Source organism: Zonotrichia leucophrys, chromosome 22 (genome assembly GCF_028769735.1).
Source record: "Zonotrichia leucophrys gambelii isolate GWCS_2022_RI chromosome 22, RI_Zleu_2.0, whole genome shotgun sequence".
In the NCBI taxonomy this organism is placed as follows: domain Eukaryota; kingdom Metazoa; phylum Chordata; class Aves; order Passeriformes; family Passerellidae; genus Zonotrichia; species Zonotrichia leucophrys.
In genome coordinates this window covers 3,547,956-3,565,849 of record NC_088191.1, presented here as the reverse complement: position 1 = coordinate 3,565,849, position 17,894 = coordinate 3,547,956, and the positions used below count along the sequence as shown (strand labels likewise).

Below are 17,894 nucleotides of genomic sequence, written 5' to 3'. Positions count from 1 at the left end.
CAGGGATTTGTGATTTGTGTTGTTTAACTCGAGTTTTTCCCACTGAATGTGGGCTGGTAAAGGTTTCAAGCACCTTCCATTGCACAACATCTTTAATGGCCTGCTTGCCAAATTCACCAGGAATTTCAGGGCACACTGTTGGGAGCTAATTCCCAGTGCTTCCAGAGGGAAAAGAGAAGGAAAACAAAGCAGGGATTTGTGATTTGTGTTGTTTAACTCAAGTCTTTCCCACAGAATTTGGGTTGGAAAAAGTTTCAAGCACCTTCCACTGGACAACACCTTTAATGGCCTGCTTGCCAAATTAAACAGGAATTTCATAGTGCATTCCCAGAGTAAATTCCCAATGCTTCCAGAAGGAAAAACAGAAGGAAAACAAGGCAGGTAGTTACAGTTTGTGTTGTTTGATTCAAGTTTTTCCCACAGAATTTGGGTTGGAAGGGGTTTAAAACACCTTCCATTGGACAACATCTTTAATGGCCTGCTTGCCAAATTAACCAGGAATTTCAGAGCACGTTGTTGTGAGTAAATTCCCAGTGCTTCCAGAGAAAAAAAGAGAAGGAAAACAAAGCAGGGAGTTACATTTTGTGTTGTTTAAGTTTTCCTCACAGAATTTGCGCAGGAAGTGTTTAAAGCCCTGCTGCACCTTCCACTGGCCTGGTTGCCAAATTAGCCAGGAATTTCAGGGCACACTGCTGGCTGCCAAATTCCCAGTGCTTCTACAGGGAAAAGAGAATGAAAACAAAGCAGGGATTTGTGATTTGTGTTGTTTAACTCGAGTTTTTCCCACTGAATGTGGGCTGGTAAAGGTTTTCAAGCACCTTCCATTGGACAACATCATTAATGGCCTGCTTGCCAAATTAACCAGAATTTCAGAGCATGTTGTTGTGAGTAAATTCCCAGTGCTTCCAGAGGGAAAAGAGAAGGAAAACAAAGCAGGAAGTTGTGATTTGTGTTGTTTAACTCAAGTCTTTCCCACAGAATTTGGGTTGGAAAAAGTTCAAGCACCTTCCACCGGACATCTTTCATGGCCTGCTTGCCAAATGAACCAGGAATTTCAGGGCACACTATTGGTAGTAAATTCCCAGTGCTTCCAGAAAAAAAAGAGAAGGAAAACAAAGCAGGGAGTTACATTTGTGTTGTTGAAGTTTTTCCCACAGAATTTGGGCAGGAAGTGTTTAAAGCCCTGCTGCACCTTCCACTGGCCTGGTTACCAAATTAACCAGGAATTTCAGAGCACGTTGTTGTGAGTAAATTCCCAGTGCTTCCAGAGGGAAAAGAGAATGAGAACAAAGCAGGGATTTGTGATTTGTGTTGTTTAACTCGAGTTTTTCCCACTGAATGTGGGCTGGTAAAGGTTTTCAAGCACCTTCCATTGGACAACATCTTTAATGGCCTGCTTGCCAAATTAGCCAGGAATTTCAGGGCACACTGTTGGGAGCTAATTCCCAGTGCTTCCAGAGGGAAAAGAGAAGGAAAACAAAGCAGGGATTTGTGATTTGTGTTGTTTAACTCAAGTCTTTCCACAGAATTTGGGTGGCAAGGGGTTTCAAGCACCTTCCACTGGACATCCTTTATGGCCTGCTTGCCAAATTAACCAGGAATTTCAGAGCACGTTGTTGTGAGTAAATTCCCAGTGCTTCCAGAGAGAAAAAAAAGGAAAACAAAGCAGGGAGTTACATTTTGTGTTGTTTAAGTTTTTCCCACAGAATTTGGGCAGGAAGTGTTTCAATCCCTGCTGCACCTTCCACTGGCCTGGTTGCCAAATTAGCCAGGAATTTCAGGGCACACTGCTGGCTGCCAAATCCCAGTGCTTCTACAGGGAAAAGAGAATGAAAACAAAGCAGGGATTTGTGATTTGTGTTGTTTAACTCGAGTTTTTCCCACTGAATGTGGGCTGGTAAAGGTTTTCAAGCACCTTCCATTGGACAACATCTTTAATGGCCTGCTTGCCAAATTAACCAAGAATTTCAGAGCACGTTGTTGTGAGTAAATTCCCAGTGCTTCCAGAGGGAAAAGAGAATGAAAACAAAGCAGGAAGTTGTGATTTGTGTTGTTTAACTCAAGTCTTTCCCACAGAATTTGGGTTGGAAAAGGTTTCAAGCACCTTCCACTGGACATCTTTAATGGCCTCTTGCCAAATTAGCCAGGAATTTCAGGGCACACTGTTGGGAGCTAATTCCCAGTGCTTCCAGAGGAAAAAGAGAATGAGAACAAAGCAGAGAGTTGTGATTTGAGTTGCAAGAGCTAAAATCCCAGCCCGTCCTGCCCCGTGCCATGGGCAGGGCCACCTCAGCCATGTCCTCTCCAGGGGGAACACCTGGACTCTTCCCAGCCCTCCCAGCCCCAGGAGCATCAGCAGAAGCCTCACCTGAGGATGATGTGCACGGACTCCAGGCGGGAGGTGATGTAGGCTTTGGTCACCTCGGGCGTGTAGGTCTCCAGCATGTGAGGCTCCGTGGCCTTCACGTAGGGCACGGACGCGGCCAGGCGCTGCCACAGGCTCAGCAGGTAGTGCACACTGTTGGGAGCAAATTCCCAGTGCTTCCACAGGGAAAAAAGAAGGAAAATAAACCAGGGAGTTATGATTTGTGCTGTTTGATTCAAGTTTTTCCCTCAGAATTTGGACAGGAAGGTGTTTAAAGCTCAGCTCGCTGCACCTTCCATTGGCCTTTAATGGCCTGGTTGCCAAATTAGCCAGGAATTTCAGAGCACACTGTTGGGAGAAAATTCCCAGTGCTTCAAGAGGGAAAAGGGAAGGAAAACAAAGCAGGGAGTTATGATTTGTGTTGTTTGATTCAAGTTTTTCCCACAGAATTTGTGTTGCAAGGGGTTTCAAGTTCAGCTCATTGCACCTTCCATTGGTTGCAAAATTAACCAGGAACTTCAGAGCAAACTGTTGGGAGTGAACTCCCAGTGCTTCCACAGGGAAAAGAGAAGGAAAACAAAGCAAGGAGTTATGATTTGTGTTGTTTGACTTGAGTTTTTCCCACAGAATTTCAGCTGGAAGGTGTTTAATGCTCAGTTCGCTGCACCTTCCATTGGCCTTTAATGGCCCAGTTACCAAGTTAGCCAGGAATTTCAGAGCACACTGTTGGGAGAAAATTCCCAGTGTTTCCACAGGGAAAACAGAAGGAAAACAAAGCAAGCAGTTACAATTTGTGTTGTTTGACTCAGGTTTTTGCCACAGAATTTGTCCTGGAAGTTTTTTAATGCTCAGTTCGCTGCACCTTCCATTGGCCTGTAATGGCCTGGTTGCCAAATTAATCAGGAATTTCAGAGCACATTGTTGAGAGCAAACTCCCAGTGCTTCCACAGGGAAAGGGAAGGAAAACACAGCAGGGAGTTATGATTTGTGTTGTTTGATTCAAGTTTTTCCCAGAATTTGTGTTGCAAGGGGTTTCAAGTCAGCTCATTGCACCTTCCATTGGTTGCAAAATTAACCAGGAACTTCAGAGCAAACTGTTGGGAGTGAACTCCCAGTGCTTCCACAGGGAAAAGGGAAGGAAAACAAAGCAAGGAGTTATGATTTGTGTTGTTTGACTCGAGTTTTTCCCACAGAATTTCAGCTGGAAGGTGTTTAATGCTCAGCTCGCTGCACCTTCCATTGGCCTTTAATGCCCTGGTTGCTGAATTAACCAGGAATTTCAGGGCACACTGTTGGGAGTAAATTCCCAGTGCTTCAAGAGGGAAAAAAGAAGGAAAATAAACCAGGGAGTTATGATTTGTGCTGTTTGATTTAAGTTTCTACCTCAGAATTTGGACTGGAAGGTGTTTAAAGCTCAGCTCACTGCACTTTCTGCTATCTCTATTGGCCTGCTGGCCAAATTAACTAGGAACTTTAGAGCACACTGTTGGTAGTAAATTCCCAGTGCTTCCAGAGGGAAAAGAGAAGGAAAATAAACCAGGGATTTATGATTTGTGTTGTTTGATTTGAATTTTTCCCTCAGAATTTGGGATGGAATGTGTTTAAAGCTCAGTTCCTTCCACTGGCCTCATTACTAAATTAATCAGGAATTTCAGAGCACATTGTTGGGAGCAAACTCCAGGTGCTTCCACAGGGAAAAGGGAAGGAAAACAAAGCAAGGAGTTACGATTTGTGCTCTTTGACTTGAGTTTTTCCCACAGAATTTGGGTTGCAAGGGGTTTAATGCTCAGCTTGTTGCACCTTCCATTGGCCATTAATGCCCTGGTTGCTGAATTAACCAGGAATTTCAGAGCACACTGTTGAGAGAAAATTCCCAGTGCTTCAAGAGGGAAAAAAGAAGGAAAATAAACCAGGGAGTTATGATTTGTGCTGTTTGATTCAAGTTTTTCCCTCAGAATTTGTCCTGGAAGTTTTTTAATGCTCAGTTCGCTGCACCTTCCATTGGCCTGTAATGGCCTGGTTGCCAAATTAATCAGGAATTTCAGAGCACATTGTTGAGAGCAAATTCCCAGTGCTTCCACAGGGAAAAGAGAAGGAAAACAAAGCAGGGGGTTATGATTTGTGTTATTTGACTCGAGTTTTTCCCACAGAATTTGGGTTGGAAGGTGTTTAAAGCTCAGCTTGTTGCATCTTGCCTGGTTGCCAAATTAATCAGGAATTTCAGAGCACATTGTTGAGAGCAAACTCCCAGTGCTTCCACAGGGAAAAGAGGAGTAAAACAGAGCAAGGAGTTATGATTTGTGTTATTTGACTCGAGTTTTTCCCACAGAATTTGGGTTGGAAGGTGTTTAAAGCTCAGCTTGTTGCATCTTGCCTGGTTGCCAAATTAACCAAGAATTTCAGAGCAAACTGTTGGGAGAAAATTCCCAGGGCTTCCAGAGGGAAAATGGAAGGAAAACAAGCCAGGAACACATGATTTGTGCTGTTTGATTTAAGTTTTTCCCACAGAATTAGGGTTGGAAGGCGTTTAAAGCTCAGCTTGTTGCACCTTGCCTGGTTGCCAAATGAACCAGGAATTTCAGGACACACGTGGACCAGAGTTGTTCCCAGCACTGAGGAAACACTGGGAGATAATTCCAAATTCCCAGGACATGCAGCTGAATCCCAGCCCTCCCCCAGCTCCCACACACTGCACAGCCTGAGCTGCTTCCCAGGAATTCCAATTCCACAAACAAAGGAATTTGGTTTTTTAAACCTTCTCCCGTGCAGAGCTGTGGTTGTGAGCTGGAAAGCTCAGTGGAAATATCCACGATATTCCAATTCCTCCCAATCCCCCTGAGTGCATTGCAACAGTGAAGTGACACAGAATCCTAAAAATAAACCTTATTTAACACGTTTTGTTTTATTCCCTGCTATGATATGGAAAAGCCTCTGGAGGCATGGCAACAACTCTGCCTTGCCACGTGGATTCCATTCAGGATTTCAGAGGATGATCCAGGCAGGATTTCTGTAAAAATTCCCTGTTTTCCAGGGAATGCAGAGGCCAGGGAAGGGCTGTACCTGCAGGCTGGTGACGGTGAAGTTGGCGATGAGCCGGATCACCTCGGGGTAATTCTCCACCTTCACCAGTTCTCCCAGTTGGTAATTGCTTTTCAACCGGGCCAGCAGCCGGCAGAACTCGTGGTAATTGTTGGGGTCTGATAAACTCTGAGGGGACAAAAAGAGGAGGGGGATTCAGGAGCAGCTCTGAGGCTGCCATGGACCCTCATGGAATCAGAGAGAGCTGCAAAAACAAAACCAAGCTCCCAACAAATCCTGCCCTGCCCAGTCAGCAATTGCCAATTTTCCTGTTTTTTGGGCATTTCCAGGGATGTTTCCAGTCCTTAAACACTCTTCCAATTGAGAAATTGCACCTACAGGAGCAGCTCTGCTGTCCTCTACCAGAGGCTCAGATCATCATGAAACTGGAGAACAAGTCCAAGCTCCCAGCAAAACTCATTCTGCCCATTAAACCAGGTCAGCAATTGCCAATTTTCCTGGTTTTTGGGCATTTCCAATGGAGAATTGTTCTTACAGGATGAGTTCTGCTGTCCCTGCCAGAGGCTCAGATTATCATGGAATCAGAGAGAGCTGCAAAAACAAAACCAAGCTCCCAACAAATCCCACTCTGCCCAGTCAGCAATTGCCAATTTTCCTGGTTTTTGGGCATTTCCAGGGATGTTTCCAGTCCTTAAATACCCTTCCAATGGAGAATTGTTCTCACAGGAGCAGCTCTGCTGTCCCTGCCAGAGGCTCAGATCATCATGGAATTGGACAACAAGTCCAAGCTCCCACCAAATCCCACTCTGCCCATTAAACCAGGCCAGTGATTGCCAATTTTCCTGTTTTTTGGGCATTTCCAGGGATGTTTCCAGTCCTTAAAAACCCTTCCAATGGAGAATTGTTCCTACAGGATGAGTTCTGCTGTTCCCTGCCAGAGGCTCAGATCATCATGAAATTGGAGAACAAGTCCAAGCTCCCAGCAAAACCCACCCTACCCATTAAACCAGGTCAGCAATTGCCAATTTTCCTGTTTTTTGGGCATTTCCAGGGATGCTTCCAGTCCTTAAACACCCTTCCAATGGAGAATTGTTCCCACAGGAGCAGCTCTGCTGCCCATGCCAGAGGATCAGATGGATCATCACAGAATCAGAGAGAGCTGCAAAAAAAACCCCAAGCTCCCAACAAATCCCACTCTGCCCAGTCAGCAATTGCCAATTTTCCTGTTTTTGGGCATTTCCAGGGATATTTCCAGTCCTTAAACACCCTTCCAATGGAGAATTGTTCTTACAGGAGCAGCTCTGCTGTCCTCTACCAGAGGCTCAGATCATCATGGAATTGGAGAACAAGTCCAAGCTCCCAACAAAACCCACCCTACCCATTAAACCAGGTCAGCAATTGCCAATTTTCCTGTTTTTTGGGCACTTCCAGGGATATTTCCAGTCCTTAAATACCCTTCCAATGGAGAATTGTTCTTACAGGAGCAGCTCTGCTGCCCCATGCCAGAGGATCAGATGGATCATCACAGAATCAGAGAGAGCTGCAAAAACAAAACCAAGCTCCCAACAAATCCCACTCTGCCCAGTCAGCAATTGCCAATTTTCCTGGTTTTTGGGCATTTCCAGGGATGATTCCAGTCCTTAAACACCCTTCCAATGGAGAATTGTTCTTACAGGATGAGTTCTGCTGTCCTCTGCCAGAGGCTCAGATCATCATGAAATTGGAGAACAAGTCCAAGCTCCCAGCAAAACTCATTCTGCCCATTAAACCAGGTCAGCAATTGCCAATTTTCCTGGTTTTTGGGCATTTCCAGGGATGCTTCCAGTCCTTAAAAACCCTTCCAATGGAGAATTGTTCTTACAGGATGAGTTCTGCTGTTCCCTGCCAGAGGCTCAGATTATCATGGAATCAGAGAGAGCTGCAAAAACAAAACCAAGCTCCCAACAAATCCCACTCTGCCCAGTCAGCAACTGCCAATTTCCCTGTTTATTGGGCATTTCCAGGGATGCTTCCAGTCCTTAAATACCCTTCCAATGGAAAAATGGTTCCCACAGGAGCAGCTCTGCTGCCCATGCCAGAGACTCAGATTATCATGGAATTGGAGAACAAGCCCAAGCTCCCAACAAAACCCTCCCTACCCATTAAACCAGGTCAGCAATTGCCAATTTTCCTGGTTTTTGGGCATTTCCAGGGATGTTTCCAGTCCTTAAATACTCTTCCAATGGAGAATTGTTCTCACAGGAGCAGCTCTGCTGTCCCTGCCAGAGGCTCAGATCATCATGAAATTGGAGAACAAGTCCAAGCTCCCAGCAAAACCCACCCTACCCATTAAACCAGGTCAGCAATTGCCAATTTTCCTGTTTTTTGGGCATTTCCAGGGATATTTCCAGTCCTTAAACACTCTTCCAATGGAGAATTGTCCCCACAGGAGCAGCTCTGCTACCCCATGCCACAGGATCAGATGGATCATCACAGAATCAGAGGGAGCTCCAAGAACAAGCTCCCAACAAAACACATTCTGCCCATTAAACCAAGTCACTAATTGCCAATTTTCCTGTTTTTTGGACATTTCCAGGGATATTTCCAGTCCTTAAATACCCTTCCAATGGAGAATTGTTCTCACAGGATGAGTTCTGCTGTCCCTGCCAGAGGTTCAGATCATCATGGAATTGGAGAACAAATCCAAGCTCCCAACAAATCCCACTCTGCCCAGTCAGCAATTGCCAATTTTCCTGGTTTTTGGGCATTTCCAGGGATGTTTCCAGTCCTTAAAAACCCTTCCAATGAAGAAATTGTTCTTACATCCACCACGAACCTTCCTTGGTGACGGAATGGCGGGAAAATGGAAGAGCAGCACAAGCCGCGCTTTGCCAAGCGGGACGTGAAAAAGGAATTTTTTAAAGAATTTTTTTTCCACAAAAAAGGATAATTTGGGATGAAATGGGATGGAAAGGATGCACAGATTGATTTTTCCTTGGAATACTCACCTGGGGGTTTTCCAGTATCCGTTTGACCCCATCCACCAGGTGGGATAAGAACTTGGCCCTCTCGGCGTTGTTGAAGAGGGAGCGGCGCACGGAGGCGATCTGCACCAAGCAGGATAAAACCTGCCAGGAACACAGAAAAACGGGAAAAAACACAAAAACAGGGGTGAAAACAAGGAAAGGAAGAAATTTTCCCCTCATGACACGAGCAGGGATTGAGGTTTGGTGCTGCTTTAGGGATCAAACAATTCTGTCCCCTCAGAAATCGCAGCACGCAAAGCGACAGCTCCATCCCAAAAATCACAGATTTATGGAATTCTTGAGGTTGGAAAAGCACTCAAAGGTGAGAATCCAAATTTGATCCCCACCTTGGCACCCAGGCTTTCCCTGGACACCTCCAGGGATGGGGATCCCAATGGAATAATTTCAGATTTCCATTTAAAAAAGGAATCTCACACCTCAAATCTCTCCTGAATATTTAAGGCTTGAAATTCAGAATTAGCCATTAACTGAATTATTCCCAATGGAATAATTTCAGATTTCCATTAAAAAAAAAAAAGATTCTCACACCTCAAATCTCTCCTGAATATTTAAGGCTTGAAATTCAGAATTAGCCATTAACTGAATTATTCCCAATGGAATAATTTCAGATTTCCATTTAAAAAAGGAATCTCACACCTCAAATCTCTCCTGAATATTTAAGGCTTGAAATTCAGAATTAGCCATGAACTGAATTATTCCCAATGGAATAATTTCAGATTTCCATTTAAAAAAGGAATCTCACACCTCAAATCTCTCCTGAAATTCAGAATTAGCCATGAACTCTCCACCAGAATAAGTGGAGTCTCCATGGAAAAATTCCTTCTGAAGGCCTTCCCCTCTCAGCCTTAATTATGGGAAATATTTACCAGATAAATGCCTGAAAGGCCTTTTTAAAATTATTTTTCTAGAAGAAATAATCCAACTTTTTATTTTTCCAGAAGAAATAATTCAACTTTTAATTTTTTCCAGAAGAAATAATTCAACTTTTTATTTTTTCCAGAAGAAATAATCCAACTTTTTTATTTTTTCCAGAAGAAATAATTCAACTTTTTTATTTTTTCCAGAAGAAATAATCCAACTTTTAGCTCCATTGTGTTTTCATCCCAATGGACATTGGCCTTGTTTGGAAGGGTGGAAGGAGAAAATTCCAAACCTGGAATCCTGGTGTGGTTTTAGGATTTGGTTTGGGATTTAACAAGAGTTGCTCCCTCAAGGGGATGAGGTTGGAATTTCAGCAAAAAAAAAAGTGGATTTAGGGGAAAATCCAACCTCAGAGATGCTTCAAAACTCTCAGCAGCATTTGGACACTTCAATCCCCAGGGAATCTCCCAGAGAAATCCTAAAATAAAGAAAAATTAACCCTGCACTTACCAGAGGAGAAAATGAAGGAGGGATGGAATGATAAAGATCAAAAAACAACTGAAGGGTCGAAGAATCCAAGAATGCTGCAAGAGAAAAGAAAATTTTACCTCCATTTATTTCCCACAGCTCTAATCCTTATTTTCCCACCCGTGCTGGATTTGTCACACCAAAGCACCACAACCCTACGGAAAAATTCTCCCAGGATTTTGTATTTTTGAAAGGCTAAATTGAGAAATTGAGACTCAAGAAATTGAGTCACCCCCAGGCACTTGGAAATGGGGAGAAAAACGACAGGAAAGTATTTTAAGAACACAATCTGTGCCTGTCAAATGCCTGCTGGGAACAGCAGCATGTGGGGAAAAAGTGCCAAATTATTCAAGTTATTCCCTATTTTTTTTTATTTTTAGATCCATTTTTCCTGGTTTTTTGGAACAAGAGGTGAAAGACTGAAAGGTAAAAAGTGTTTTAAAAACAACATAAAATGAATCAGGTGGGTTCAGAGCTGAGTTTAACCCGTGGCTTTGCAAAGCTGTGGTTTATTCGTAATCTATGTGGTTTATTTGCAATACAATCTGTGCCTGTCAAATGCCTGCTGGGAACAGCAGCATGTGGGGAAAAGCTGCCAAATTATTCAAGTTATTCCCTATTTTTTTTATTTTTTAGATCCATTTTTCCTGGTTTTTTGGAACAACAGGCGAAAGACCAGAAGGTAAAAAGTGTTTTAAAAACAACATAAACTCGGCTCTAAACCCACCTGATTCATTTTAACCCGTGGCTTTGCAAAGCTGTGGTTTATTTGTAATATATGTGGTTTATTTGCAATACAATCTGTGCCTGTCAAATGCCTGCTGGGAACAGCAGCATGTGGGGAAAAGCTGCCAAATTATTCAAATTATTCCTTATTTCTTTTTTAGATCCATTTTTCCTGGTTTTTTGGAACAAGAGGTAAAAGACTGAAAGGTAAAAAGTGTTTTAAAAACAACATAAAATGAATCAGGTGGGTTCAGAGCTGAGTTTAACCCGTGGCTTTGCAAAGCTGTGGTTTATTCGTAATACATGTGGTTTATTCGCAATACAATCTGTGCCTGTCAAATGCCTGCTGGGACCAGCAGGATGTGGGAAAAAGCTGCCAAATTATTCAAATTATTCCCTATTTTTTTTTATTTTTAGATCCATTTTTCCTGGTTTTTTGGAACAAGAGGCGAAAGACCAGAAGGTAAAAAGTGTTTTAAAAACAACATAAAAAATGAATCAGGTGGGTTCAGAGCCGAGTTTAACCCGTGGCTTTGCAAAGCTGTGGTTTATTTGTAATACATGTGGTTTATTTGCAATACAATCTGTGCCTGTCAAATGCCTGCTGGGAACAGCAGCATGTGGGGAAAAGGTGCCAAGTTATTCCCTAATTTTTTTATTTTTTAGATCCATTTTTCCTGGTTTTTTGGAACAAGAGGTGAAAGACCAGAAGGTAAAAAGTGTTTTAAAAACAACATAAAATGAATCAGGTGGGTTTAGAGCTGAGTTTAACCCGTGGCTTTGCAAAGCTGTGGTTTATTCGTAATATACGTGGTTTATTTGCAATACAATCTGTGCCTGTCAAATGCCTGCTGGGAACAGCAGCATGTGGGGAAAAGGTGCCAAATTATTCAAGTTATTCCCTATTTTTTTTTATTTTTTAGATCCATTTTTCCTGGTTTTTTGGAACAAGAGGCGAAAGACCAGAAGGTAAAAAGTGTTTTAAAAACAACATAAAATGAATCAGGTGGGTTCAGAGCTGAGTTTAACCCGTGGCTTTGCAAAGCTGTGGTTTATTCGTAATATATGTGGTTTATTTGCAATACAATCTATGCTGCTGGGAACAGCAGCATGTGGGGAAAAGCTGCCAAATTATTCAATTATTCCCTATTTTTTTTTATTTTTTAGATCCATTTTTCCTGGTTTTTTGGAACAAGAGGTGAAAGACCAGAAGGTAAAAAGTGTTTTAAAAACAACATAAAATGAATCAGGTGGGTTCAGAGCTGCGTTTAACCAGTGGCTTTGCAAAGCTGTGGTTTATTCGTGATACACGTGGTTTATTCGCAATAAACCACAGCTCGGGAGCGTTTTCCAGGCGGGATCACCTGATCTCCAGCTGGTTGGGATCTGCACGGTGCAAAGATCATCCGAGGACTCGTCCGTGGAGGTGCCGATGAAATCGAAGTTCAGGCAGTTGTGGGTGAGCTTGAGCAGCTGCATCAGCAGCCCGTGCTGGCTCTCGTCGTTCAGGTTCAGGTTCTTCCCCGAAGCCTGAGGAAAACGTGGGATTCAGGCAGGGAAAAGGGAAAAAAAATATAAAATTTGGGGAAAAAACCAGAAAATTTGGGTAAAAAACATGTAAAATTTGGGTAAAAAAATATAAAATTTGGGTAAAAAATAGAAAATTTGGGTAAAAAAATAGAAAATTTGGGGAAAAAATAGAAAATTTGGGAAAAAAAATATAAAATTTGGGAAAAAAAATAAAAAAAATTCAAGTGGCAGCTGAATTTAGGCAGGATTTTATTTGCGGAATGAGCAACGGGTGTGGTTTATCAGGTAGCGAGGCACAATTGGTCGTTCAGGTTCTTCCCTGAAGCCTGAGGAAAACGTGGGATTAAGGCAGGGAAAAGGGAAAAAAATATAAAATTTGGGGAAAAAAATATAAAATTTGGGAAAAAAAAATAAAATTTGGGAAAAAAAATAGAAAATTTGGGAAAAACATAAAAAAATCCAAGTGGCAGCTGAATTTAGGCAAGACGTTATTTGAGGGATTTATGGAATAAGCAACGGGTGTGGTTTATCAGGTAGCAAGGCATAATAACATCAATAAAAAGAAATAAAATAAATATATTCCAGCCTAAATAAAATCTCAGATTTTTTCCATGAAAAACTGGGACAAGGATTTGTTTGTCAGAGATATTTAAAATAAAAACCCAAATTCTCCTTTTTTTCCTGATGTTTTAAGCCAGGGAATTTTAATCTCAGGATCCAGGGATTTATTTGCAGCTGGAATTGTAGGGAAGATTTTGATTTCTGGGTTTATTTTCTGTGTATGACCTAAAAATATATTTACCTAAATAATAATAAAAATATTTATATATAAAAAATAGAAAAATATATAATATATTTTAATATATATATATATAACATATATAAAAATATATATATATAATATATATAAAATATACAATATATATAATATAGAAAAATATATAATATATTTAATATGTATAATATGCATATGTATATGTATATATATATATTATATGCATATATATAATGTAAATACATATATAACATGTAAATATGTATATGTATAAATAAAATCTATTTAATATGCATTATTTAAATAAAATCCATTTATTAATAGCAATTTATATAGGAAGAAAAACTTCCTTAATTAATCCATTTTTTCCTTGAGAAACAATAGAGAATTAACCCAGGGCTCAGAATCCAGGGATTTATTTGCAGCTGGAATTGTAGGGAAGATTTTGATTTCTGGCTTTATTTTCTGTGTATGACCTAAAAATATATTTACCTAAATAATAATAAAAATATTTATATATAAAATATATATATAAAATATATACATATATAAAATATATATATTTAATATATATATGTATATATAAAATATATAAATATATATATATAATATATATAAAATATACAATATATATAATATAGAAAAATACATAATATATTTAATATGTATAATATGCATATGTATATGTATATAAATATATTATATGCATATATATAATGTAAATGCATATATAACATGTAAATATGTATATGTATAAATAAAATCTATTTAATATGCATTATTTAAATAAAATCCATTTATTAATAGCAATTTATATAGGAAGAAAAACTTCCTTAATTAATCCAATTTTTCCTTGAGAAACAATAGAGAATTAACCCAGGGCTCAGGATCCAGGGATTTATTTGCAGCTGGAATTGTAGGGAAGAATTTAATTTCTCTATTTTCCACTTATTATTTAATTCAAATATATTTAATATTTCCAATTTACACATCAATTTCATACTTAATATCGATTTCTTCAGCGAGAAAAATTCACAATGAATCCATTTTCTTTTTGAAAGAACAACCCAAAACCGGAATTTTTGCGGGAGGAATTTCATCCCAAAATTCCACTTCCCAAAAAAATGAAAATATTCCGGAATTTTCCTTACCTGTTTCAGTAAACTGCAGGAGAGGGTGAAAATATCGAATAAAGAGGAATCTCGGAAGGAAGAGGCGATTTTCCTGTGCTTGGTCAGGGGGTGGGTGGTGTCGGCCTGCAGGGGAGAAAATTCCAGAAAATTCCAGGAAATCCAACAGGAATTCCAAGAAATCCAGAATTCCAAGAAATCCAACAGGAATTCCAAGAAATCCAACAGGAATTCCAAGAAATCCAAAATTCCAAGAAATCCAGCAGGAATTCCAAGAAATCCAACAGGAATTCCAAGAAATCCAGAATTCCAAGAAATCCAGCAGGAATTCCAGGAAATCCAGAATTCCAGGAAATCCAACAGGAATTCCAAGAAATCCAAAATTCCAAGAAATCCAGCAGGAATTCCAAGAAATCCAAAATTCCAGGAAATCCAACAGGAATTCCAAGAAATCCAGAATTCCAAGAAATCCAGCAGGAATTCCAAGAAATCCAACAGGAATTCCAAGAAATCCAACAGGAATTCCAGAAAATCCAGTAGGAATTCCAAGAAATCCAGAATTCCAGGAAATCCAGAATTCCAAGAAATCCAACAGGAATTCCAGGAAATCCAACAGGAATTCCAAGAAATCCAGCAGGAATTCCAGGAAATCCAGGATTCCAAGAAATCCAGCAGGAATTCCAAGAAATCCAAAATTCCAAGAAATCCAACAGGAATTCCACAAATCCAACAGGAATTCCAAGAAATCCAACAGGAATTCCAACAAATCCAAAATTCCAGAAAATCCAGCAGGAATTCCAGGAAATCCGGAATTCCAAGAAATCCAGCAGGAATTCCAAAAAATCCAACAGGAATTCCAAGAAATCCAAAATTCCAGGAAATCCAACCAGAATTCCAAAAAATCCAACAGGAATTCCAAGAAATCCCTGCATAAATATCCACTTTGAAATATTCATATTTTACCATTTAAATTAAATAAAATAAACAATAAAATAAATTTTATAAATCTCTATTTTAATTTTTCAATCAAAACCTGTCATAACAACTAAAATTGAAATTTATGCTAAAAATTAAATTTCAATTTCCAAACCTCTCCTTCAGGATTTCCTTCAGGACAGCTCCAATGTTGGATTTTAAACCTGAATTTTCCCAATAATTCCATTAAAAACCCCAAAATTCCCATCCTTTATATTTTAGAAAGAAAAACCCCAACAAACCCTACATTTTTTAGGATATTAAAAGGACATTATTTAGAAATATTACTTTTATTAATTTTATTAATAAAATTTATTAACAATTTTAATATTAATATATATTGATATTAATGATATATTATTAATAATAAATAATAATTTATTGAAAATTTTATTAATAAAATAAAATTATTCCTCAGCTCAGACTATTGGGATTTCAGGGAGTTTAGGAAAAATAAACATTATTTAATTCCTATTTAATTTATGGGAATGGAAAAATCCCCTTTATTTTTGGCCATGGGAAAATTGGATTTCTTTCTTTACCTTCACACTGAATTCAGCTTAAATTGGTGAATTTTGGTGAAAATTTGGATTAAATCAATGATTTGGGGCTTTGACATTTCCAGTTCTGAAATCCCACCAGGATTAAACAACATCCCAGGGAAATTTGAAGTTAATTACTTAACGAGACAAAAAAAAAAATTAATTTTTTCCCGCCTTTTTTTTTTTTTAAGGAAAATCAGAGATTTTTCCACACATCTTAACCCTTGGGACTGCAGCAAAATCTGCATTTCTGAGGGAAAAACATGAAAAAAATATGGAAAAAAAGACAGAAAAAAATGCAGAAATTGGGATAGCAGCAGGTAAAGGTGCTTATTCCAGATTCCAGAGGAATTCCAGAGGGAAATGGAAAAATTTTGGAAAAATTTTAAATCCTTTGGAAAAGCTGGGCCAGGATTGGGCCTGGCCAGGCCTGAGGGGCTGGGAAAGGGCCACAACCTGAGAATCCTGAAGGATTTGTGGGAATTTTATCCCAAAAATTCATCCAGAATTTAACCCTGGATGAAAGAGATGGTTTAAAAATGGGCAGAGTTGGAAAATTTTGGATTTTTCTCCAAGGTGTAGGAGGAGGGGCAGAAAATCAGAGACTTTTGCACTCATTGTGACCCTCAGGACTGCAGCAAAATCTGCATGTCTGAGGGAAAAACATGAAAAAAATATGGAAAAAAGACAGAAAAAATGCAGAAATTGGGATAGCAGCAGGTAAAGGTGCTTATTCCAGATTCCAGAGGGAATTCCAGAGCACAGCCCTGGAAAAATTTTAAATCCTCTGCAAAAGCTGGGCCAGGATTGGGCCTGAGGGGCTGGGAAAGGGACACAACCTGAGAATCCTGAAGGATTTCTGGGAATTTTATCCCAAAAATTCATCCAGAGTTTCATCCTGGATGAAAACAATGCTTTAAAAATGGGCAGAGTTGGAAAATTTTCGGGTTTATCTCCAAGGTGTAGGAGGAGGGGCAAAAAATCAGAGACTTTTGCACTCATTGTAACCCTCAGGATTGCAGCAAAATCTGCATGTCTGAGGGAAAAGCATGGAAAAAATATGGAAAAAAAGACAGAAAAAACCACAGAAATTGGGATAGCAGCAGGTAAAGGTGCTTATTCCAGATTCCAGAGGGAATTCCAGAGCACAGCCCTGGAAAAATTTTAAATCCTCTGCAAAAGCTGGGCCAGGATTGGGCCTGGCCAGGCCTGAGGGGCTGGGAAAGGGCCACAACCTGAGAATCCTGAAGGATTTCTGGGAATTTTATCCCAAAAATTCACTCAGAATTTCATCCTAGATGAAAACAATGCTTTAAAAATGGGCAGAGTTGGAAAATTTTGGATTTTTCTCCAAGGTGTAGGAGGAGGGGCAGAAAATCAGAGACTTTTGCACTCATTGTGACCCTCAGGACTGCAGCAAAATCTGCATGTCTGAGGGGAAATAATGAAAAAAATATGGAAAAAAAGACAGAAAAAGCCACAGAAATTGGGATAGCAGCAGGTAAAGGTGCTTATTCCAGATTCCAGAGGAATTCCAGAGGAATTCCAGAGGGAATTCCAGAGCACAGCCCTGGAAAAATTTTAAATCCTCTGGAAAAGCTGGGCCAGGATTGGGCCTGGCCGGGCCTGAGGGGATGGGAAAGGGACACAACCTAAGAATCCTGAAGGATTTCTGGGAATTTTATCCCAAAAATTCATCCAGAATTTCACCCTGGATGAAAACGAAGCTTTAAAAATGGGCAGAGTTGGAAAATTTTGGATTTTTCTCCAAGGTGTAGAAGGAGGGGCAGAAAATCAGAGACTTTTGCACTCATTGTAACCCTCAGGACTGCAGCAAAATCTGCACGTCTGAGGGAAAAACATGGAAAAAATATGGAAAAAAAGATGGAAAAAAATGCAGAAATTGGGATAGCAGCAGGTAAAGGTGCTTATTCCAGAGGAATTCCAGAGGGAATTCCAGAGCACAGCCCTGGAAAAATTTTAAATCCTCTGGAAAAGCTGGGCCAGGATTGGGCCTGGCCAGGCCTGAGGGGCTGGGAAAGGGCCACAACCTGAGAATCCTGAAGGATTTGTGGGAATTTTATCCCAAAAATTCATCCAGAATTTCACCCTAGATGAAAACAATGCTTTAAAAATGGGCAGAGTTGGAAAATTTTGGATTTTTCTCCAAGGTGTAGGAGGAGGGGCAGAAAATCAGAGACTTTTGCACTCATTGTAACCCTCAGGATTGCAGCAAAATCTGAATGTCTGAGGGAAAACCATGAAAAAAATATGGAAAAAAAGATGGAAAAATCACAGAAATTGGGATAGCAGCAGGTAAAGGTGCTTATTCCAGATTCCAGAGGAATTCCAGAGGGAATTCCAGAGCACAGCCCTGGAAAAATTTTAAATCCTCTG

At 40.0% G+C, this 17,894-nt stretch overlaps 1 protein-coding gene across 1 annotated transcript in view; it reads right to left on the bottom strand.

Moving 5' to 3' along the window:
• The window catches only part of XPO7 (exportin 7), a 93,851-nt gene that overhangs the window by 55,494 nt on the left and 20,463 nt on the right, over positions 1-17,894 (bottom strand). Inside the window, exons 5-10 of the mRNA XM_064731219.1 lie at positions 14,002-14,106; positions 11,910-12,075; positions 9,802-9,875; positions 8,392-8,511; positions 5,426-5,572; positions 2,369-2,541 (exon numbers count right to left, since the gene is read on the bottom strand). Coding sequence (XP_064587289.1) covers positions 2,369-2,541; positions 5,426-5,572; positions 8,392-8,511; positions 9,802-9,875; positions 11,910-12,075; positions 14,002-14,106 — 785 coding nt within the window. The remainder of the gene's footprint in view (positions 1-2,368; positions 2,542-5,425; positions 5,573-8,391; positions 8,512-9,801; positions 9,876-11,909; positions 12,076-14,001; positions 14,107-17,894) is intronic.